Source organism: Macrobrachium rosenbergii, chromosome 29 (assembly GCF_040412425.1).
Source record: "Macrobrachium rosenbergii isolate ZJJX-2024 chromosome 29, ASM4041242v1, whole genome shotgun sequence".
NCBI lineage: Eukaryota > Metazoa > Arthropoda > Malacostraca > Decapoda > Palaemonidae > Macrobrachium > Macrobrachium rosenbergii.
Window position 1 is genome coordinate 17,210,144 of NC_089769.1, and position 25,964 is coordinate 17,236,107.

The 25,964-nt window shown below is 38.0% G+C and overlaps 1 protein-coding gene across 3 annotated transcripts in view; it reads left to right on the forward strand.

Annotated features, from left to right (window-relative positions):
• Positions 1-25,964, forward strand: part of LOC136854633 (uncharacterized) — an 83,149-nt gene that overhangs the window by 54,391 nt on the left and 2,794 nt on the right. For all 3 annotated transcript variants that reach the window (XM_067131183.1, XM_067131184.1, XM_067131182.1), the window contains 4 exons: positions 6,494-6,911; positions 12,418-14,790; positions 20,147-20,315; positions 21,438-21,636. In XM_067131183.1, the coding sequence (XP_066987284.1) occupies positions 6,525-6,911; positions 12,418-14,790; positions 20,147-20,315; positions 21,438-21,636 (3,128 nt within the window). In that variant the 5' untranslated portion in view covers positions 6,494-6,524. The remainder of the gene's footprint in view (positions 1-6,493; positions 6,912-12,417; positions 14,791-20,146; positions 20,316-21,437; positions 21,637-25,964) is intronic.

Below are 25,964 nucleotides of genomic sequence, written 5' to 3' on the forward strand. Positions count from 1 at the left end.
AAGGGAAACAAACTGACGGTCGGTTTGTTTTAGACCCTTGTGGTATCTAGTTTTCGTCTACTTTTCCTGTGAATAAATTACTGTTTTTTAATAAACACAACAGTAATACATTATTTCTTTAACAGTATTTGGACAGCTTGCAACAAATTACATGACTTACATTTATATATGACCTACAAATAACGCTGTGGTATAATCAGTCTCAGTGGGACAGGTTACAAATGCTGACAAATTAGCATATTGCATTCATGGTACAAAACAAAAGAAAATGAATTAAGAATCTAGTAAGTTAGAAAAATTTACAAACAAACAAAAACAAGGCATTCAAATCTGTACAGAATCTGAACAAACTGAGAAGCATAATATATTTTGTAAGTTCACAATGATAAGAACTATAGCTGTAATGAATTTTTTCCTAATAAAAAGTATGAACAAATGAACAGATGCTGAAAAATAAGAACACTACGTATTGTGCCTGGAGTTCCACAGGGTAGTGTTCTTGGTTCACTGTTATTTTTAGTGTATAGAAGTGATATGGTTGTTGGCCTGGAAAACAAGATTGTTTGGTATGCTGATGATGCAACACTTCTGGGTGTAGTTAAGTCTCCACTTATGAGAAATGAAGCTGCCCTTAGTCTCAATCGGGACATGAACTGGATCAGTGAATGGTGTAATCAGTGGGGTTTGAGGCTGATTAGCAGATCTCGTACAGATTTCCCACTCCATCCTCCCCTTCAGGCGGATGGAACTTTGCTGAATGAGTCTGAAGCTTTAACTATTCTAGGTATAACTTTTGAGAAACATCTAATGAAAGTTTCAGCATATGCCACACAAAAGTTAAGTATTGTTTGTAAGGCCTTATATATTTATAACAGTGATTAAATCAGTGCAACCTGTTTTAGGTCATTTGTGCTTCCTTTACTAGAATACTCTTCTCTGGTGTGGATGTCTGCTTCTGCCAGAGATTTATCCCTTTTAGATTGGGTGGTTTGTGATGGTAGGTTTTTGTTTCCTAATATGTATTAGCAGTTATGACTTGGACCATTGAAGGATCTTTCACATTTACAATTGATCCCTGATCCCTTTTACCTGCCGAGAGTGACGAGATTCGCTGAGCAGGTCTTTTATTCCTCACACTGTTTGACTGTGGAACAGCCTCCCAGAGGATGTCGCGTAATTAGAACTTCAGAACTTGAAGCGAGGATGCAATACATTATACGTACTACCCTAGTGCTATTCTCCTTACATTTAAAACATTATTTATTAATTTATTGATTTATCTTTTCTTTTTTAATAAGTGGGATCTCCTCTTTGTGTATTTCCTTTTACCTCCTCTTACTTCTTCCTAATGAATGTCATATTCTTTGGAGCTTGACTTTCTAGTCAATGGCTCCTGTGGGCTTGTTCCATAGGAATAGGTTTCATCTTCTGAATTAATAATAATAATTATCCTACCCACAACATTTTTTCCTAGCCTTTAGATACGCAGATCTTTTCATAATACTTTGTATGTCTATCATCTTTACAAGATAATGTTCTGTTGACAAAATTGCCAAAGAATTTAATGTCTTGAGTCATGGACAACCATAAGTATGTCTTTATAAACTTTAATTTACTAAAGCTTTTCTCCCTCTGGTGGCCACAGTAATAAGTATCATAAGCATTATTCTTAATGCAACCCACAGATTTGGCATGACATACTGGAACTTATTAATGTTTATAACCCTAACAGCATCTGTTGGAAGCTTTACACCTACAGGAAACAATGCTTTTGCAGTATCCAGTTCAGTCAGGAGATGACATCCATTAATGTCACTATTAAATATTTAATATAATTCAAAGGCCACTAAAACATCATTAATCGTTGCAAACAAACTTACAGATATGCAAATTCTTATAGACGAAGACGATCACTATGCCCTTGTTCTGAGCCACCTGTGGCCCACCTTAGGTGACATGTATCAGCTGACGGTCATGAAAATTTCCTTGTCTTTGTCAGTTGTTTTTCACAATTTGTCTGTGATCACCTTAACAGAAAGAATTAATAATCATATTCTCAAAAATTTTACTGCACTCAAGAAATTTTACATTTTGGTTTTTATTTAATTTCATTTGTTTTCACTTTTTTCCTTCTTGTTTGGAAGATCCCAAACACATGACAAGGCACCCTCCTTGATGGCACCCAGTAGCTCATGGCACCCTGGGTGACTGCCAGAGTTCCCATTACCATGAGCTGGCCCTGCCTTTACTGTCCCTGTATTATATACAGTACTGTATATTGTTATTTCTACTACTATGTATTAGTCCTTCATTAATGACTTGGAAATAAAAGTCAAAACTGGTCAGGACCTACACCCAGTTTCTTATTTTTTAACCTGTGGGAATGTGTGATAAGTTATGTGTTACTGTGATTATAATCATACTGAATTACATGCACATTCCTGATCCATATATGTATGGTTCACATGTATTTTTATTGTTCATGTCACTACCAATGTAAACACTACAGTGATAAATGGAATTTTGCCAATCTTGTTTTTTTTTTTTTAAACAAAATGTATGATGCTTTATGAACTGCTACAGAATGACATTTTCTGTATATATCCTGGAACCAGGATTCATATTTCTTGGTTTTATATAAGTGACTTACCAAGCAATTACATAGCTACTAGCTTTCCAACGACAGTCTTAAGAATTCAAATTTTTGCAGTGGCGCTACCATCGCTAGTGTAGGTGAACTGATAGGTTCAACTCAGCAAAGAGCTTCAATTCGTTTTCTGCTGGCTCCCGACTAAAATCAGTGGTTTTGTGCAGTCTCATCATCATTTTTTGGATATATTTGTCCAGCTCTTTGGTGAAGTATTCAGGTTTTCCTTGTTTTCGGTGTGTGCCAAATATTTTTCTTAGCTATTTAGTAATTTTGTTAGCCATGGTTTTTATTCTAATTAGCCAGGATGTACTGTAGTATGAGATTAGTTAAGTTCTCTTTTCATTCTCACGCTAAATGTTTGACATGTAGGGGGGGAAGACAGTAATATATATATATATCCTACTTGTTTAGAATGTCAGGATTGGGATGAGCAAAGTGACTGATATCACATTTAGCGAGTTTGGATAGGTTTTCCTGATGGAGTGGACTCAGGACTCCCTCATATGCAATGATTTTTGAAAACTATGAGGCAAACCAGTTGTGGGTCTCCTTGCAACATTGAGAAATTATCGTATGCCTATCCGTGGCTCCCCAGGCCTGGACCATCTCACATGGGCAACGGATGCCATGCTGTTGGATTGGACGGGCCTGGATGTCCACACCTCCCTGCCTTCTGAATTGATCAGTGATCCATTGTGGCCCAGGAAAGAATGGTTTCTGGATCTGCTGCGCCTGTTAGTGGACTTCCAAGACTTCTGCCACAAAGATAGTCGCTGCTCAAACAACCACACATCCTCAGGTCCCATCAAAGATTGTCCACTAAGGCCCTGACAGGCTTCAGACTGTCGGGAGCATCGTCAGAGTGTAAAGGCTTTTCTAAGCAAATTACAGAAGCTTTTGCTAGATGTAAAAGCTCTGCTAGCAGGCTCTACCAATCCAAGTGGTCAGTTTTCAGAGGATGGTACCGGCAAATAACATCTTGTCTTCTGAAACCTCTAATAAGCCAGTTAGCTGACTTTTTATCTTTCCTGAGGACCGATAGGAAGTTGTCTCCCTCTACCTTAAAGGGGTATAAGTCATTGTTCTAAGATCTCAGAGATTTTATCAGATCCTTCAAAACCTCCATTAGAAAGCCTGGATTTTCTCTCCTGGAATTTGGACATTGTTCTGAAGTGGCTTATGAGCTCATCCTTCGGACATCCCAGATCAACCTCTTCTAAGAATCTCAGTGGGGAGACTCTTTTCTGGTGGCATTAGTGATCAGAAATGCGTTAGCGAGTGGTAAGCCTTCAACATGAGAGTAGGTTTTGCGAGTGGAAATGCAGTATACTCTCTCTTGTTTTCCTTGCCAAGAATGAGGACGTTTCCAATGCTCAGACTCACTCATTCATTATTAGAAGCTTAACGGACATCCTTGGGCCAGAGGAGAAAGAGAGACTTCTTTGTCCTGTGGGAACCTTGAAGTTCTATCTTCGGAGGACAGAAAAGATCAGAGGGACCCTCCAACAAGCTTTGGTGCTCTGTGAAGATCCCTTCACGCCCTCTGTCAAAGAATGTGCCTTCTTTCTTCCTTAGAAGTTTGATTACAGAAGTGCATTCTCAAGTTCAGGAAGATGTTTTATCTTCCCTTTCAGTCAAAGCTCATGAGGTTCGAGCTATCGCTCTCAGTCAGGAGTGTCCCTCTTTTTCAGCTCGCTTGGCGCCTGCCTCGTCAATCTTACGTGCTTGACCGTTTGGCACCAACTGTGGAGAGTTCAGAGCCAGTACTTGGATGCTAGGCGTCAACAATGGGGCTCTCGGTGCCAAATTCTGGGTGCTCGGTGCCGACTTCTGGGATCCGTGGCTGGCATAGTTGAGAAAGGAAGCATAGAGGGCTCCCTGTCCCTCTTCTGTCCCTTCGCCTTGTTGTGAGGGTGTTGAGTTTAAGGGAAACCTGGGGGTATGTGTACCTGGAGTACCCACCAGTTTCAGTGGTTGGGCTAGTGGTTCTTTATTTTAGTTGTAGGTGACAGTGTTGTGTTTATTCTGGTGTATGCCATGGCAAGGGCACTATTTTTTTGTCTTTGTCAGCCATTGGTGAACTTCCATGGCTGCAAAGTACCCACTAAAGTAGAGGCGACTCTTGGCCCATCCATGTCCCCTACAGGTTAAGATGTATATTAATGTTTTGTATTAGAACATGTCCATGATTCCCACCTCCTCACAGTGTGGAATCAGCTATGTAATTGCCTGGTAAGTCACTTACAGTATATAAAAATGACATTTTTGTGATAAAGTTTTATATATACTTACCAAGCATTTACATAATCGGAGTCCACCCTCCTCCCCTCAATGGACATTTGCCCATTAAACGAATTGAAACTAGTGTGGGTGACCCTGTCACCTACACTAGCAGTGGTAGCAACACTGCAATAATTTGAATTCTTAAGACTGCCATGTGGAAAGGTAGTAGCTATGTAATTGCCATGTAATTTGTTTTATCATAAAAATGTCATATTTCTAGCTAAATTTTGTTATTTGTAAAGTCCATTATGACCATTGAGTTCAGATGTAAGCTCCAATGGCAGGAATGTCCTTATGAGAAAAATGAAGAAATAAAACAATTGAATATTCAATAACAAAGGTATAGAATTAAAGTTAAATCATTTAGGAGACTGACATGGCTACTGTTTCCATCACATCTAATGTTACCACTTGTTCAGCAGGATGGAAAAAAATGGGTATACAGCAGATAATAAAATCAGTGTCCCATTTATCTTAAAATTACACTTTATTATATTTTTTCTTTTTGCAATTATTTTTATTAAATCTGAGCATACTGTCTTGTTTAGGTATACTACATAATAAAACTAGGTTTTGACAGCAGATTCATTTTTTTTTTTTTAGTTTTAGCGCTCTAGTTGCAGTTAATATTGGTATGGTGGCCAAAATCCAGTGGTATCATTGTTTCAGTCATACAGAGATTAAAATATAACTAAAATCAAAGGATAGAGTATGTTACAAAACCAACGCCAACATTTGTAGGCGTTAGCTATACTGTATATTGGGAACATAGTTTTGAGAATACTGTGTTATCAGTTGTTATAATAATGATCCTAGTCATAATTATGTACCTGTAATGTGACAAGTCATTTGATGTTACAGGTATCTAAACTGTTTACAATCAATTTTTCATCAGCGAAAGTATCACTGTTCTTATCATTCTGATGGTCTCTGATGGTCAATTTTTCTCTCAGTGTGTGTGTGTGTGAAATTGTTTCTCTGGATGTTATGGTACAGTATAAATGAACCAAACATTTTGTTTGACATATACCTTAATTGCAGGTACAGTTTATTGGGGCCAGACTGAGACTAGTGATTATTATTGTTAGATACTACTGTATTTACATTTCAAGCGATTGAAACTGCTTCTCTTCATACATTTCCCCATACAGTCCTTGAAAAGAGCTTTTAATGAAATAGGTTTTAAATGTCATTGTAATTGGGTGATAATGATAGGTTTGACTGGAGTGCAACAGAATGTCTGAATAGTAGATTAGGCAAAAATTTTAGTCATATAGGTACAGTATATTGATAAATGTGGGGTGCCCTTTTGAAAAGTTTTATTTTTGTCATGGGTAACTACTGGGTTATGAGAAAAATAGTAAATTTCTGCTAAAACACTGGAATAAGATCTTAATGGGTATATTGGTGAAATGTAAAATGTACTAAAGGTTTGATGGCAGATACAGGACCTTATAGATAATATGTGTACTGTATTCTGGCCTTTGGCCACAAGTGATAGTGTAGATGAAAATTCATTAACAACCTTTTCTAATTTTTAAAAATTTTGTGTTACAACAGGTGGGTGAGGTGCCGAGCAGCGGAGGCCAAGATGGAGGGTCCAAACAGCCGGCCCCCCCAACCATACCCATCCTTCATCCCACCAGCCATAGCAACAGATTCCCAACAGACTCCACCGCCAGACCCTCCCATCAAGCCCCCAACAGACCCTCCTCCTATGCTGCAATCACCTAGTTCCCCAGGACAGTCCCATTTACATACGCCACCTCCTCATACCCCACATTCACCTTTGCTACCACATACCCCAATTACCCCCTTGCCCCACACTCCAATGACTCCTCATAGCCCTCTCACCCCACTAACATCACAGAGTACTTTAGCATCTGAAGCATCTGTGGATTCAGGAGTAGCTTCTGCACACTCGTTGGACTTGCTACACAATAGCAGCAATGTAGAAACTCATGCTCTGCGTAGACGGGTAAGTACTGAAACATAACACGTACTGTACTTGGTTTTATGGAAAAGTTGGTGCTTATGTTTTATATTGAACCTGAATGTGATTTCTAAGAATTTTGACATAAAGACTTGCTAGTTTTATAAAGTGGTACTTCAGCTTAGCAGATTTTGTTATTAAGCGGATTTACCTGGGTCTGATAAAAATAATACAAATAAAATATGCTAGGATTATTGGACGGTGGACCTGTCAGACATTGGTCCGAGACTTTCCTGTTTGTACCAGAACGATGAACAAACAAACAAATGCACTCGTGTTGTCAATGCTTTCCTAGCAGTTCCCATGGTGGTGGGTGGTGCACAAACACGAGCATAGGTGACCAGTGCTTTCGTATGTGCATCATGTTAGGAAACAATATTTATTTATCTTGTACATTATTTTTATTGACATTACTTAATGCAGTACAGTACTGTAATATAGTAATGTACTGTGTAAAGGGTATGTATGTGTTAATATAATCTGTGCACTTACAATGAGGTTGCATGCTCTTTTTTTATATTTTATGGGTTTTTCTGTGCAGTATTTTACATATCTTGTAAGCATAAGTAGGCATAGATATGTACACATATTTATAGAAGCAATTTATTTAGTAGAATCTGAATTTGACTAAGTAAATCAATTCTGTATTTGGCACAGGGATGCTCTTTATTATGTAGGTTATATGAATTTTGTTATTTACCAGAAGGGGCAGGCCCCTTAGGTATTTAGGTTGAAGTGACACTGTACTGTACAGTATAAGTTTGGATATTTTTTACTAAGTTGCGGCTGCTGAGGAAATATTACATCGCTGGCTTAGATTGTATATTAACCTTAGAGTTACCAAACCATTTTTATTACTTTATTATCACTACACCGTTTCTAGTTTTTTTAATTTTTAAGTGTTGCCATTTTGGTTATTTTGAATAATGAGTATTTTTAAAATAGTTCCCCGTATTGAGTTGTCTTTTGTGGCTTTCTCTGTGATATCATGGTATACTTTGGTGCCTCTTCATCTTTTAATTACAAATATATTGTTCCTTTTTATGTTTACATGATGCATAGACACGTCCAGTGACTAAGGAAGATGGCACGCACTGTAGTAGATTCAGGTATATCTAGGTTATTGACATTATAAATGGCTTGAATTGGCTTATATAAGAAAAAACTAGAAAAAGGCACATTTCTTCGGAAATGTAATTTTCATTTATTTTCTTCTTCAATTTGGTTAGGATTTTGTTCTGTAACCCACTTTTATGTTAAGTATTACTCATCCTATTACATTGGATATGCTTAATCTTCAAGAACAGTTTGGTCAGAGCATATAGGACTCTTGGACTTAAAGAAATTGATGCCACAACAAATAATTTTGTTGAATACTGCTTTCATTTAAAGTATAGTACTGGGCAATGCTGTTTGTTCTACATTCTTAATTGGTAGTTGTTGAAGCTGAAGTTTGTCTTTATCATTCTGAAGGCAACAGGAAGTTGGAGGCAGGTCATGGATGTCAGCCTCCTCAGTAAGATCCTTTGTCTGATGTCTTTCAAAATGGAGGTGGCAGAATTGATGAGGAGGTTGATCAGGAGAGGGGATTTCCTGGGCTGTCTGGACCTTCAGAATGCATACTTTAATGTTCCAATCTACCCAGCATTGACCGAGTACCTTCAGTTTGTCTGGGAAGGCAAGCTGTACAAGTTCTGCACCTTGTGTTTCTGCCTGTCAATTGCTCCAAAAGTTTCCACACTAAACCATGATACTGATGGTAGCTTGGGTTTGCTGTCTAGTAATTTGGTACTGTGGCTGTTTTGATAAGTGGTTTGTCATGGCTCTGTTGAAGACTGAATTTCTGAGGCATACTCATGTTTCAGTTCACCCAGCATTGACCAAGCACCCTCATAAAACTCACCAGTTTTGCAACTAGTGTTTATGCCTGTCAATTGCTCCAAAAGTGTTTGCTCAAACCATGGTACCCATTGCAGGTTTGGTTCATCATCTGAGGATTTGACTGCATTGCTATTTTGATAACTGGCTGGTCATGACTCTGTCAAGGACCAGGTTGCCAAGGAAAGTATTGATGCTCATCTAAATCTCTCATACCCTTGGTTTCCTGATCGGTTGGAAATAATCAGACTTCATGCCCTATACAAAACAGCAGCACCTTATCTTCTCATGATTATCAACATGAGGCACTCTGCACATTCTTCTGAGGAGAGGAATCAGGAAGCCTTGAAAGGTCATTAACCAATTCTGGAAGACCTCTTGCCCAACAATCAGGTTTTGGAAGGACATCATCAGGTATCTGGTCTGGTGCTTTGGAGAAGCTAGTTCCCATGGCAGGCTCTAGATTTTGAGTTGAGTAGTTGGTGATGTGCTTCTTTCATGCCTGAAGAGCACCTAGAAGGGCATTCTCCTGGCTTCTTCAGTGCCAGATGTCCTGATATTCACGAGTGCTTCAATGCAGAGCTGAGCTGTTCATGGGAGTTTGAGTCCTTGCCAAGTGATGCAAATATGCTGTACAGTATGTGTAGCATTTGCAACATCCTTATAGGGAAGAACTATCTTGAAATCTGCTCTAGGGCTGAGGAGCACAACTTGACGGTGGTCTTGAGATTCATCCCATGGCCTTGAATAATCATCACCAAGCAGGAAGTCACAGATTCTCCCATCTGAGTGGTCTCTGAACATTGTAGTCTTTCAAGCCCTGTGGAAACAGTTAGGCATGCTCTTAGTTGACCTCTTTGCCACCACAGGCTTGAACAAATTCCTGATGTAATGCTCTGTGCAGCTCAACCCAGCACCAAGGGGAATGGATGCCTTGATGCAGAATGGGGATGATCTGCACATCTATGCCTTTCATCCCTTCAGGCTGATATGCCAAGTCCTTCAGTGGTTTACAGACCTTCTCCCACAGGCATCAGATTACTCCAGAGAGCTGTCACTTAGGGGATCAGAGAGAGAGAGAGGCAAGACTTACCTAACTGGTATTTCTTGGCTTTTTTTTGAGTATTGGGCAAAATCAGATTATCTCTTTAGGAAGAGTAAAATGTTGTTCTGGTTTTGTCAGATTTATCTCTCTTCTCTGAAGACTCCATGGAGGAAGTGGTAGGAGGGAAGGTTAAAATAAATACAGTTGCAGGAGTTTCTTCCTCTCTTGACTTTTAAATTTAACTTTTTTTTTTCCTACAGAAATTTAAATGTATTTTTATTGGGTCTGATCACTGCAGCAGGTCATATTTTATCCATGGGAAGGAAGGAGATGCATTCATCTTCATCCTAACCGTTTGCCCTGGAATGTGACTGGCACAACCAAATACAGACTTTTTTTTTTTTTTTTTTTTTTTTTAGCTTTGCCTCAGTACAGTCCAACCTCTTAAGTCTGGGAACCTTCGGGCCAGGCCACTGCCAGACCACAGAAAATCCCAGGATATAGAATACATCCCTAAAAAATGAAGCTCCTAAGTAAACATAGTCATGCAAGCTAATTCCATGTATAAATAGCCTAGTTGCTGATTTAGCCTACTACTTGGCTAAGCTCTGATACCACTTTTTATCATTTTATTACTCATATGTCTTCACTTTATCATTTTATAACTGTAGAATTTTCTTTAAAATAGTGTACTTTATTTAACACATTTAGCCTACATTCCTGAGTTAGTCTAACTGTAAGTCAACTGTTTAACTTTTCTCAGAATCTGCAGAATATTATCAGTGACTTTCATCTCCTAAATTTACTATTGTCAGTGACTTTCATCTCCTAAATTTACTATCTTCATAGTTATTCCTATTAGTTTCTCCATCATTTATTTTGATTGTAGAGGGTAATGAAATGATAAAAATAGTAAATTTTGGTGATCACTCAATGCATTTGACACTTTGCTGTCAAAAAAGTAAACAAAGCACACCGCTATCTGTTGAGGAAAATGAACACTAAACATTCGCTAGCGGGAGAGGAAGGATAGAAACATTTTCTAGCACAGATAAAGATTTATACTTGCTCTTCTTACCTCTAGCATCATCTGATCTCGGGTGGCATATTGAATGGGTAAATATACAGCTACAGGCAGTCCCCGGTTAATGGCGGGCTTGGTTAACAGCGATCCAGTTTTATGGCGCGTCTAGCGCAGAAAATCACCAATTTCCACTTATCGGCGCCAATAATTGGGTAACCGAAAATTGGCGCTTTTCGGCGCTGATAACCCCCGAAAATCGCTGAAAAAGCGCAGAAATCACCGATTTTCAGTTAGCAGCGATTTTCGGTTATCATCGCACCCTCAGAAACGGAACTCCACCGATAACCGGAGACTGCCTGTATACAAAAGAAACGATCAAAACCGTAACACCTAGAAGTCTCTCAAGCACTTTAAGAGTAAGGAATTTGTGCGTTGCCAAATGTCTCGTTTTTTGATTAAAAGTTTTGACTTGGTAGAGCCTTCTCAAGTGGAATTCTTAAAAAAAATATATGCATCCATTTAAAGTTAATATCGAAAACATATTTGACTGTATAGATTTTCATTACTAACAATTATTTTTGTAAAAACAAAAGAGATATGGCATAATTCTTGCTGTCAGAAAGTTGCAAACAATATGTGGCACCGCCCTCATGGTCGCTCAGTGAATTAATGGGGGCTGATTCAAAATTGAGCCGGACCACAGAATGCCAATTTCAATAGGTTCAGCTGTATTACAATACCATTTTGTCGAGAGGTTGATCATGCCCATTTTCAAGCCCTTCTAAGGTCCTGCGTTCACCTTGGAGTCATATAATACTGTTCTAAAGTTTTTTCTCATAACAAACCCATTCATCTTATAGGGAGTCTCCTTCTCCCCGTTCCTCAGATTTGCTTCGTTTCCATGTCATGGAAAAGTGAGAAGTGAAGATGGCATCAGTAGGCCAAATGGAGCATGTGCAATAGTATTACTCTGAATCCTGACTGATATGAGTTATGAAACTGGGATTTTTGCAACAATAACAATAAGGCATATTTAAATTTTATATTGTAAAGGCTCTGTATGGAAAAACCTGTTTTGTAGCATGTAAACACTATACAACTGTTTGGAAGTTGTGTTGAAATTGATAATTTTTTAAACATAATTGGTCTTTAAAAGTGTCAGTATTTATTCTCATTAAAACAGTTATTTGTTATATATTGCATAATGCTATTATTGTTGTGTGATGCCAAAATTTGACATAAAAAACATTAACAATGTGTAGTCTGAAGGAGTCACTTACCCAGTATCATTGTAATTAATGACAACAGTAAACTACCTTTTACCATTATTAATATAAATGATGTCTACTCGTACAGTTATGTCAGTGATTCAGGTGAAGTAGTTAAATATGATAACGTGTTAATGGTTAACAATATGTAGTCAAAAGTAAACATAAAAAGAATAAGTATAATAAAATTAAACAGTCCTAAGATTACCATCACAAAGGACAACGAGATGGGAAATGTAATGAACATCTTATTTGTTTTTTCTTGTTTTATTTCAGGCTGGAAGTAGCATAAGCAGTGGCACAAGTGAGGTATGGCTTGGCTCTTTAGATGGTGATCCAGCTGGCCTGGAAGTTTTGCCAGAACTTTGGCCCCACAGTGAGAGCCCTACCACTTCTTCCCAAGGTGCATCCACATCTCATCACAGCCCTTCTTCCCCACAGAATAGCCCAAGAGTGCTACTGTTGAATTCGTCTTCTTCCAATCATAGTCCCTCTTCTCCAGGACAGAGTCCAACTCCAAGTCATCAGAGCCCTCCAATGTCCTTGTGCCATAATAGCTCCTCAGTTCACTCGATACATGACCAGCATAGTCCCACCCAGCAGCACCACATCTTGCCGCCTACTGAAACAAGTGTAGGCATAATGACATCCCCTGCAATAGAAATGGAGTGTGTTTGGCAAGCCTCCTCCTCTCCAAGAGACAGCAGCAACCACCACAAGGAAGCTTTTTCATCTGTGATACCGTTTCACCCTAGTGCCCTAAAATCTAAACCAGGCCCTTTCTGGCCGACTAGTGAGAAAGATGGAAAGAATGAACTGACTAATACACTGAAAGAGTACTCTTTAAGCAGTCAGTGTGTATTGTATAGTGACGAGTCTCTTACAGATTTTAGTGTAAATGATGATGTATTGTATGATAAGAAAAAAAGTGTAAAAGATTGTCAGTCTGTGTTACCTGGTAATTTTGATAAGAAATGCGAATCGAAGAAGACAAAAAAATTGAGTGGTTTAGATGCAAATAGCAGTGATGTTGATAGAATGGCAAGGGAGGGATGTGTTTGGATTGATAAGTTTGCCTCCCTTTTTGTCAAACAAATATTAGAAGAGGCACTGGCTGTAAGCTGTTCTCTTGGGTGGTCAATCAAGTGTTCAGGTCAGTGTCAGAGGGAGCAGTGCAGAGAGGAATATCAGAAAAAAGAAAGTAGTTGGTGGGTGGGAGGGAGTGGAAAAAGTAATCGCAAGTCAAGTATTCCACTTCTTGGGCTGTCTTGTGGAAGCCCTGGATTATGTTGGACACCAGAGTTGCCATACAGTCCTTCACATAGACCCCATTCAAGATCATCCTTAGGCTCCAGCCTATCCTTCTCTCATGACTCTCTTGTTAGTTCTGGTCCCCGCATGGATGATTCCCACCTGATCACCGGTGCAGTTTCCCATGACGCCTTGCTTTTTCCTACTTCCAAGACACCACATAGTGACGTTAGCGACATATATAATGTTCCCCTCGATGGGGATATCTATGCAGTTCCAGTAGATGTAGTGAAGCCAAATGAAGGGCAGATATTGCACCCGAAAGCAGTGATGCTTCAACCCAAGAAGAGGCATCACAGAAGACATGCAAAGCACAGTGCTGCTGTTAATGCTGCTAATATTTTGAACGTAGGAGGAGGCTTGAAGAAAGTTTCAAATAGTCATGATCAAGGGAGTAGTTCCAAACAGCTCAAGGAAAGTGGTATTAGTCGAAGTAGGCAGCATTCAGGTCAGTCAACTGGGTCTGTCAGCGGTGGTGAGATTCTGAGGGTAAGCAAGCGGCATAGTGTTCCCAGTAATATTGGCTGTGCTCTTAGCATGACTCCAAAGCATGGATCTAATAAAGAAGAAAGAGAACCTATTCACATGACCCTAGAAGAAGTTAGAAAATCGTTTCATGAGTCTGATGATACCATAAATTGTAATAAGAACCACAGAATTCAACAGGAGGTGAAAGTTGCGCCTGAGCAGTCTAAAATATGCAGAATAATTCCATTTACGTCAATGAAGTCGTGCAAGAGAAAAGACAATTCGTACATGCGTATAGAAGATAATCGAAAGAAAGGAAGGAGCATATCGAGTAATATACGCAATACACTCATTACTATATTTGGTCTCAAAAAAGGAACAAAATCCAGCAGCACTAGGTTAAAAAATGGGAGCTGTGTAGAGACTGCAACTCAGGGATTTTCAGATATTGCAGGCAATGGGGTTATGCCTCCTGCCAGCTGCCCCACCTCAAGTTCATTACCTAACCATGCTGCTTCTACAACCATAACCAAAATCCACCATAACCAACACAGTAATCATCGTACATCCAATGGCATTAATACAGGGCTCCTTTCATGCCTTGGCAATCATCGAACTGAACCCGATGATCCACAAATCATACCAGCTCAGGCCCCGGTGGTTAACAACATTACTTCACGTTCTCCAGCTATTGTTACCAACCGGGCTCTCCCTCCTTTGCCCCTTCAGCCTAGTAGTGATGAGAAGAGTCAGTCAGAAGTATCCAACACAACGGCATCAGGAACAGCCACAAGCCATAGTGGAAGTGGATCAGAACGTCGAGAGGAAGAGGGATGTGATTTTGCTTCTATCATTGAAAAAGTGAAGGATGTAAGTAGTATTTCATTTTCACGTATATTTTTTTAGAATCAAGTTTAACTAACATAAATCTTGACTGCTGTGACTTTAGCTTTGGATTAATGTATTTTAGTCTTTAAATTTACACAAAATGAGACTTAATATTCACTACTGCGATGTGCAGAAATCAAATACTTGTATTAAATTTTTTTATTGCCAAGATTTAACCTGTGCAGGTTCTGCACACTATATCCCCCCATCTAGTCCAGGTGTTCAACAATGTCCTTGGATGTTCCTAATGATGTAGTCATGTTATTTCCATATCCACTAATTCCTTAACTGGATGTTCATTGCACCATCTCATCCTGTGCTGTATTGTATTGAGCTTGGACCCAGAATGCATTTCTTTCCACCCTCTGGACACTACTTCTCTCACCACTTCTTCATTTGTATTACAGTTCTCTTTGCCCTCCAGCCATGACTTTCCATATTTTATAACATCTTTTCAGACTCTCCAATTTCTAAGGAATCATGTTGCTTTTGTAAAAAACGCAGTTCTTGTGCATATGTTGTAAATTTTAGCTCTAACAATAGAATATTCAAATTTATCAGTAGTGCAGGTTATGCCTCTTATCTCTCTTTCTTCATACCAGTACCTGTTCTGAAATCATATTAATACGTATGGGCATTGAAAATCCCTTACTCGAACATGTTAAGTTTGATACATAGATTGCATTCATGCCTATATGTACTCTGCCTACATCATCCACATAGCCATTTTCAAGACTGGACTGTTGTCTTTTCTTCCTTTCCATCACCAAAATAGTAGGCTGTACTTACATTGCTTTTCATTTTTTTTTTTTTTTTTTTTTAACTTCTAAACTTCTCTGAGACTTTTATTGAATCTACTGATCCTTGGCTTTTTGAAATTGATAATGCCAAATTCAAATTTCATCCCTGTAGATTCGGATGGTAGCGAAAGTTGCACCGTGCCTTTCCACCCTTCAGGTCTTGGGCTCATTGCAATGTTACGATGACTCTTATAGCCTAGTTCTGGCCTATGAAAAAATAGTCCCAGGCCCTTCTGCAGTTGTGGGTGGACTTTCTGAGACTCCTTCCCCTAAAAACCACTCACTTGAAGAGATACCAAATGGTTGTCTGCTATTGCCCTAACAGGATTCAGACTGTCTGGAAGCTTGTTAGAGCGTAAGGGTTTTCAAGACACGCTGCAGAGGCTGTTGCAAGATGCAGGCGTCGATTTCTTAGCCACGTCTTCCAGGCTACTTGGGTGATTTTCCAAAGCTGTTGTCTCGGACTCAACATCTCTTCTTCTGAGACGTCTGTGACCCAAATTGCAGATTTCCTTCTTTATCCAAGGAGATCTAGGAATCTGTTGTCCTCCACCATTAAGGGGTATCAAGCTGTGTTTAGCTCAGTGTTTAAACACAGGTCCTGAATCTTGCATCATTCCCAGATCTTAACGACTGCATCAAGTCATCAAGTCCTTTGATACGTCTAAGCAAAGAAAGGAAGATCCGGTCTCCTGGAACCTGGACGTAGTGTTGAAGTGGCTGACAGGTCCCTCTTTTGAACCTCTCTGTTCCTCTTCTTGGAAAAACTTTACTCAGAAGACTCTTCCTCATGGCCTTGGCTACTGCTAACATATTAGCGAGTTCCAAGCCATCGATAAAGGGTAGGTTTTTTGTTTTCACAAGGAGATGCATTTTGCTACTTTATCCTTCCAAGGCCTGGGCCTGTTCTTTCTCCATTAAGACTTTGAAGACCTTAATGGATACCTTGGCTCTGAGGAAGAAGAGAGAATTCTTTGTCTTGCTAGGGCCTTAAGGTATTTCCTGAGCAGGACTGAGAGATCAGAGGACCATCCAGTAACCTCTGGTGCTCTATCAAGAACCCGTCTCACCCTGACTAAGAATGCATTGTCCTTCTTCATCAAAAGACTTAATTTCTGAGGCGCACTCTCAGATTCAGGAGGACATTTTGCCTACTTTTAAAGTGAAAGCTCGATGTCAGGGCAGTCTCTACCTTGTTAGCTTTCAGGCACATATGTCGCTCACTTCATTCTGCAGTCAGTGTGCTGGAAGTGCGAACCGATCTTTGCATCTCACGATTTGAAAGAAGTTGAAACAGTGTTTGAAAATTGCAGTACTTTTGGGCCATTGTCAATGGCTGGCATGGTATTGGGGGAGGAAGCATGGGAATCTCTCTTTTCTCCTGCTATCTCTTTGCCTTGAAGTAAGGTGTCGAATTTTCTGGAGCCAGGGGGTACAACTTACCTGGATTACCCACCAGTCTCAGTGGATGGGTTGTGGTGTTTTCAATGTAGGTGAAAGCATTGTCTGGTTCTTTTTTATATTGGTAGTGTGCCCAGGGCAAGGGCACTTGTGCATGCTTTGCCTGTGATCAGGCCTGTCCTCTGCTGCGAAGCTCCTACTTAAGTAGAGGCAAACCATGGCTCAAGCGCAGCGCCACTACAGGTCAAGATGAGCGCCAACCAGAGAGTGAAAGCGTTGTCTGGTTGTTTTTTTATACTGTATTGGTACTGCGCCCAGGGCAAGGGCACTTGTGTATGCTTTGCCTGCGATCAGGCCTGTCCTCCGCTGCAAAGCTCCTACTTAAGTAGAGGTGACCCACGGCTCAACCGCAACGCCACTACACGTTAAGATGAGTGCCAACCAGAGGCAGTATTCACCTGCAGTAGCTCTCATACCAGATAAGGAAATGACAAGCATTGTTTCAGTGCTAGCAAATTTTCTATTTCAAAGTCATTACCATGACTTGATGTTTTGGAATAGAATATGTCCATGCATCCCACCCCCATTCAATGTGGGATTCAGCTATGTAATTACTTTGTAAGTTACTTATATGAAAGTGACATTTTCATAATAAAACTAAGCTTCATATATATTTACCAAGTAATTACAGAATCGGAGTCCTCTCTCCTCCCTGCTCTTGGACATAAGGGCACAAACACAATGAGGTTTTCTGCTAAGTCGTTTCCAGTACTCCTGTTAGTGGATGGGGCTTGTCATCTGCACTAAACAATCAAAGTGCTACTGCGATTTTTTAAATAAAGGCTGCCTAGCGAGTGAAACTATAGCTATGCTATGTAATTACTTGGTAAGTACATATGAAGCTTACTTTTATTATGAAAATGTTATTTTTGTTTTTCATTTTTAAGCAAACCTAAGAAAGGTATATTATTTACAAAAAAGAAATGTCTGTACAATACTTAGAATTGATCATTTTGTTTTTCATTTTTAAGCGAACTTAAGAAAAGTAATCTTATTTATCTTCAAAATCTACAGAGAGCAATAAAAGATCATTATCTCCTAAGCTCTTGAGCAGTAAGTCAGACCTTGAGTGTGTGTTTTCCTACAGATAAATTTGGCTACCCCATTCTCAGTGATTATTGGTGGGTTAATAGATCCAATATTTATGATACTGTCACCTCTTTAGAAAGTCTTTCTGTTATTTTCATGGTGCCCATGTAATTGCTCATCTTGCACAGTTGATTAAAGAAAATTTTTGGGGGGGACCAGGTCTGTACCATTTTATTATAAACATTAACTGGCATCTGATGCACTTTGTTTTCCTATTTTACTAGAGAAAATGCAGTCTATTCCGTCAGAAAGGTGATTTATATGAATCATTGTCAGATATATATAATTTAGGTCAAACAGGAAGAAAACTTGGCCTCCATATGCAAGATTTTATACTGTTAAAGGTAATTTTTGTCAACCTAATTGAATAAGAAACTAACCTGTACAATTGATTTATATCTAATAAGAAATAAATTTCATAATACTGTTGATAGTGAATAAATTTTTATTTTCTGCGAGAACAAACCTGTGTACAAAGGACAGGGCCATCAAATGTTCCCGCATCATTCTTGGGGTCACACCTGCTTTGTATGAAAAAATATTATGTTATTTCTCTTTTTATATTACCTATATTTATAAAGATGACTTAAAAATGAAATAACTAGCATGGCTTAATCGTGAAATATCTATGCTGTTAAGCTTGTAACTTACAAGAAGTGTAACTGGGCCTATAAAAATATTTATTCATTTTGGCTTTTTTAAGTTTGCAGTGGGAGCCAGTGTAGGATGCTTTCTTTTTGTCAGTGTTTTACCTTGTGTGTTGATTTGTTATACATGCACCAAATTTCTTTATATTTTTTCATTTTTTTGTGTGTGTTCATTTTACTTCATCTTTCTCAGTTCGTTAAGTAGTTAGTTACACCCTGGTTCAGGTTCAGATTTTGCAGTTTTAACTTCCAGTGTTAAACTTGTTTTTAGTAGGAATTAAGTGTGTGAATTAGTGGTTTTTAGTAGGAATTAAGTGTGTGAATTAGTAGTTTTTAAAAAATTTTCAATTTTGCCCTTATCAGTCACAAATTTTGTATCCAGTGAGTAGAGCATCAGTGAGTGGAGGTTTGAGCATTGAGTTAGCCCCTAATGTTGTTTGGTTAATATGTCTGTTTATGGGAGGTAGGGTCCTTCTACACATCTCAGCAACTTGTCATGGTTATGGGATGTAGGGTCCTTCTGCACATCTCAGCATACTTGTCATTGTTATGGGATGTAGGGTCCTTCTTACACATCTCAGCATACTTGTTATGTTTATGGGATGTAGGGTCCTTCTACACGTCTCAGCATACTTGTCATGGTTATGGGATGTAGGGTACTTCTACACGTCTCGGCATACTTGTCGTGGTTATGGGATGTAGGGTACTTCTACACGTCAAAGCATAGTTGTCAGGGATTGTCCTGGACATATGTAGAGCTCTTTCGTGTCTTCTTTGGACAAAAACTTTAAAACTCTCGTGTCCTTGTCATGGGCAGGACTGTTTTGTGCTGTTAATGAGGTGTGGCAGGACTGCTTGCTAGATTATTGGTTCCTCTTCGCTGAGAAAAGGTTGCACAAGCATCTTATGCCAAAGCCTTCTACAGATGCCTCCTTGTATTTTTGCGGGGGTGGGTCTTTGGCTGATATTAGTATGATTGGAATTTCATGCCTATAGAAATTAAGCTTTGTATGAAAAAATAAAATTTGTGTTATAAAAGCATTGTATATTTTGTTGCATGTAGGCTTTGGTATATTAATTTTCATTTCATTAAAAAGACTACACTCTGAATTATGTGAGACCTTAGTGCTTTACAAATATAAAAAGTCTATGCTTGTAGTAACCAAGGGGTAGATTTGACCTCTCAAGGTTGCTGTAGAATTTTCTGGAATTAAGTTTGTCAAGAGTAGGTTATAAGATGACTGACAAGGTAAGTTACAAAAATATTCTTTTTTAGCAATGTTGAACGGTTACCCTGTTTCCTGCATGTATGACCATTTACTATTTTTCTTTTCCCAACAGTGTGGATGGTACTGGGGTCCAATAAGTGGAGAGGCAGCTGAGAAAGTTTTAGCTAACGAGCCTGATGGGTCGTTTATTGTGCGTGATTCATCCGACCACCATTACATATTCTCATTAACTTTTAAGCTCAATGGCTTCATCCGTCATGTCAGAATAGAACATGACCAAGGCAAGTATGATGCTTAATAGTTTTTAGAATAATGTTCTGTAAAAATTACAGGCATTAGAAAAAATTTCCTAGAGGTATTACAGTTAAGACTTTAACTTTTTTTATTTACATTCCCTTTTCCTCAAGAAATTTGTCAAAAGAATGTTGAATTTTCAATAAATAATTACAGTACTCCGGTCATATGGATTTGCAGCTATACTGGTGAGGTGAGAAAACAGTTTTAATAACTTCTGGAAAATGAATGGTTCACCTGGCAAATGAATGTGGTGAACCAAATGTCAATTTTTTTTATGCAAAGGCTGTTAAAGTGGGAAACATCATATCCCTGTTTATTACAGGTCTCAGAAAAGTAAGGGGTTGGAGGAAATTAAAATATGCAATAGTTCAGAATATAATCAAAATTTGGTGTGAAGAACTATCTATTTTTTGTCGTAGATAAGGGTATTTCTATTTGCCAAGAGAAATGTTGCTGTCAGGCAGTCACACACCAAGTTAATCTGGAAATTACCAATTCAGATCTACAGTACTGTAATCTCTCTTGTCTCCTAAAGGATTTTTATAACATCATTACTTTTACAAGGTAGGGCTATAATTTCTACAAGATCAAGCTTCATTCTTTTTGATCCGTTACTTTTCTGAGACTTGTTTTAAAAAGAATAGAGCCTGATCTAGAAATTATAGCCCCAACTTGTAAAAGGAACAAGGTTTTAAAAATCAGTTAGGAGGCAAGAGAGATTAGGTCTAAAATGTCAATCTCCAGATTAACTTATGTGACTGCCTAACAGTAACATTTCTCTTTGCAAATGGAAACACCCTTATATATGACAAAAATAGATAGTTCTTCCTCACACCAAATTTTTATTACATTCTGAACTATTACATACTTCTTATTTCCTCTCACCTATGTTTTGTCCAGGTGTGTTTAACTGGTAAGATAAAAACTACAGTATATCATTTTCTTTAGCTCAAGTTATCAGTGATTTTATTTTTATTTACTAGTTTCTTAAGATATATGGTTTTTTCATGGGAGATGGCCAGAGTACTTGGATTTACAGGAATATTTTCAGAGATTTTGCATTGATGTTTGGAGTGATTAAAATATGATCAATTATCTTCCTTTAGGTAACTTCAGTTTTGGTGGGTTCACAAAGTTCAAGAGCCAAACCATTGTAGAATTTATTGAAAATGCTGTGGAGCATTCTCGTAGTGGCCGATATTTATTTTTCCTTCACCGCCGACCTGTCTTGGGTCCCATGCGGGTACAGCTTCTTCATCCTGTGTCTCGGTTCAAGCACATTCAAAGTCTTCAGCACTTATGCCGGTAAGTTATGGGTAGTTGTTTTGCACAGGTGAAAGAGTTATTCTTGAATGTTTTTTTGATCGTGTTATATATTGTGAATTTCGAGTCAGACTGACATTGACAGTGAAAGAGGACACATCTAGGTACAGCTAATGGTAATGCTATCAGAAAATTAAATAGAAGGATAACAATGACTTTGAGTACAGATTAAATGCAGATTAGGAAGTGTCAAGATTAACATGATGTGGCAGTGTAGTAGTAAGGTAAACAGATATAAAATCAGGAATTAATTAGTTTTGTGTACTAAGAACCATGAAATTCTGATGGCATTGCATTGGACTGGGTATATTAAAAATGACTTGAGAGATAGTTGGACATTAAGTAGAACAAGTTATAGAAGATGTAGACCAACATCTTAGATTCTGTGGAAGTTGGAAATCAGTATAGGTTGGTACCTTAAGTTGTACATATGCATGAGCACTAATGCTTGATGGACTCATGGTAGTAATAGTACTTAGTTGTGTTCTCTTCTGCAAATTTCAAAATACAGGTGGGAATTTCTTGGATGGCTACAGTCCAGATATTTTGTGGTTATTACATACAACTAAAATGGGAGGATCTTAGTTCAAATTTTTAGTATCTAGAACTTGAAAATGTAGAATTTAATTTCAGTCACATCAAGTGTAACTGCAGTTTATTTTAATATTGAAAGTGATGTCCCCGAGTTACATTATTCAAAATGTTTGTCAAGGTGATTGTCATATTTCACTGTAGTCCAAAGACCTTTGGGAGCTTGGTGTCCACTTCACACAAACTTGGTGTTCTTTTGTGTCATGTAAACAAGTTTTATGTATCATTTCACTTACTTTTGCTTTTTGCCTTTGCACCTCTAATAAGTGTTTTGCATTTTTACCTTGTGATTCCATATACACCCTGACAACTATTTTTATGGGCAATTGTATTCTTGTTTCAGTTAACTTCATGCTAAACAAGTACAGATTTCTTGCATGCTTACTTTCTAGTATGCATGGTAAGTTGGATATGCTGCTATATCTAGTGATACAGTTAGTTACTAGCCAAGCATATTTTAGCATATTCAGATGACCTTCATATAACACAATCTCCCCTTGAATTTATCATAGAAGTTTGTAATCTATACAAACCAAAAAGCATTTTAGAGTATATTGAAAACAATACACAAAATGAAAAGGTTTTGACATCAGATGGAGTATTTTACACACACAGATTGCACTTAACTCTAATATATGTTCAGTTAGGCCTAGCACCAACTTGTGCAGTAGCTGGTATGTAGTTAAGGTGCAGAGGCTGCAGGTAAAGCAGCAATATAAAAGTAGCTGTATAACCACATGTAACTGTAGAATACTGATTTACTTCAATAAAACCATCCATTTTGAAGAAGGGCATTGTGAAAGAAATAACCAAGCTGATTGAGTAGTATCAACCTAATACTGCCTTTATTAATGGCCATTACTATTGTAAAATAGTGACAGTCGATTTGAGGAAGTCAAATGCAAGATGTCAATATACACAATTTTTTTTTTTTAATGTATGTGTAAGACAGTGGACCCCCCGCCTATTTGTGGTCCCGGATTCACAGCTTCACTTATTCGTGGATTTTTCTGTTGAACGTATACACATTATTCATGGAAACTTCGCCTATTCACGGTATTTTTCACAGAGGAATATTCACTAATTACTGTATTTTCATATTTTCGTGACTATAGTAAATGCATTTTTTGTGAAAAAGTGCTAAAATACTTGGGTATAAGCATTTTTAGAGGGTTTTTTTGGTGTCTGAACTATCAAAATAGGCAGTTATAAGTGTTCTTACAAGGGTGTCAAGTATTCTCAGATTTTTAACTATTTGCAGGAGGGTTGTGGTAGGCATCTATGAATATCGGGGGTCGACTGTACATTCTTTACTGCTGCTGTCAAACTTCTCAGTTTCAGAGTTCCTTTATTTCTCCCACTGTTGGAGTGTGGAACAGTCTCCCTGAGGATGTTGTGGAACTGGAACCCCAAAAGTTCAAGCAAAGATGCAATGCATTACTACCCTAAAACAATTCTCCTTGTATTTTACATTTTTATCTATTTATTTGTTAATTTGTTACTGTACGTTATTTTTTCTGTCCTGATAACTGATCTTTTCTTTCTATATTTCCTATTACCTTCTGTTACTTCTTTATAATGAACATATTGTTTGGAAGCTTGAATTTCAAGTCAGTGGTCCTTATGGGTTTGTTCCATATGAATAGGGTTCATCATCTGAATAATAATAATACAGTAATAAAACTATACTGTAAAATGCTAACTTTGTAAATATTGCATATTCAAGATTATAAACCTTGTACTTTAAAAATGTTTTATGTGAATATCATTGTGTGCCCAAATATAAATTTTAAATTTCTTCCTTTTGGGCAAGTCCTGTGAGTTGTGTTTTATATTGAATGGTTTGACTCAACTGAAAAATAACATTTTCAGCATTGCCAGGTCAGGTAGCATGTACAGTGCATGTATACTGTATTAGTTCATGTATTATTTTCTTACTAGTTTTGTGCTTATATAATCATGTTCCAACAAGGGAAATAGTCTGGAATTGTAAATTGTACATGTAATGTATCATTAAGGTTCACAAGAATGTTGACGATACATGAATTGAGTGATGCAATTGAATTATTACTCGTGTTGGTTAGTGGTTCAAAATGAATAAGAAAAACTTATGCCAACTGCTTGAGGAGTAGCAGTGGTATGCCTAAGAGTAAGTATAATTTTCCACTATATCCCTTGCCATCTGCTTGAGTGGTAGCAGTGGTATGCCTAAGAGAAAATATAATTTTCCACTTATGCCCGTACTTCTACTTATGAGCTCTCAAGCTCTTTATCTTTTATTTCTGCTACATACCATTCCTCAGTTTCACCTTTTGAACATGAGCTCTTTTGGGGCATCTTTGGCTGAATCTTGTAGGAGGGTTTAGCAGACTTTTATCTGTAGGTGTGGCTTTTTCTGCTGTCTGAGCCGTGGTCTTCATTTCTGCCCTCGCATTAGATCTGCAGCATTTCCTTGTACCATTGGTATGAAGAAATGCAGTAGTTCTGCTACATTTCTTCTTACCACTGGTATCTGCAAAGAACCCTTAGTATACAATGCGAAATGATTTTTGCACTTTTCCATCAGCTCCAGCTGCATTACTCATCCAACTTCTCTAACTTAATTTACTCTGATTTTTACTTTTAAGAACTAAACTTCTGAGCAGACTGTTGATTATATTTACTTTTCTCTCCTTCCACCTGGGTTCCTGGCACCTCAGGAACTAAAGCAGCTTTACATCTGCTTCCTCTGTTCTGCTCACATGTACTTAGCGTTGAAATTTTCTTTTCAAAAGCATCAGCACAGTTACAGTCAAATCTATTCCACATTGAAAAGTGTGTAAAAGTTACATCTGCCTATATATCTTCGCCTTCTCTACATGAGGTTGTTTTCTAAAGTAGAAGGTAAGCGTAGAGAAAATACTGTACCCACCTAAGTACAGGCCTTTCCTGACCTCAGTGTAAGTCAGCCTGAAAATTTATGCCTATCAGTCTGGACTTCAGCACCCTTTGCTTCATGATTACCATGAAAACAATGAAAGTTAATGTCATTTGGCTAATAATACAAAAGTCTGTGCTAGAGTACTGAAAAGGAATGTCCTCCTTATCTCAATTCCAAAAGTTATGCCTTTCTCCTAGTCTTTTTACGTAACGAAATTTTAAAATCTACTTAATTTGGAGGAGCTATCTCAGGAATATGGTGAGGATGCAACCCCTGTTCTGTAACTAAATGGATCCCTGTATTTCTGTAGAAGATAGATACAAAAAATTGGGAATTTTTTCCCTTCATATGCTGGGTTATGTGATGTGCAATAGACAGTTTGTTCTCTCACAGGAAATGTGATTTAATCTAATCCCTGTGATCTGGTTTAATCTAGTCATCATGTTAGGGGACATAAATATACAAAGATTATGTTTATATAAACAGTGTACTTTTTATCATGCTGGACATGGATGTGGATATATTTTTATCAAATTAAATTGTCAGCTTCTTCAGGCGAAGAGAAATTATTGACAAAATGAAACTAATGTCACTTTATTAATATTTGAAGGAATAAATATTCATAGGTATCCACATCTGTAAAGATGTAAGTAATGTTCAGATGCATGGGGTTGAGAATTTTAAACATTTTACTACTAGCTTATGCAGTATCAGTAAACATATGTATTGACAATGTTTACAGAATTTTTTCTTCTAATTGGTAAACTCTGCACTAATCATTTTACTACTGGTGAATAAA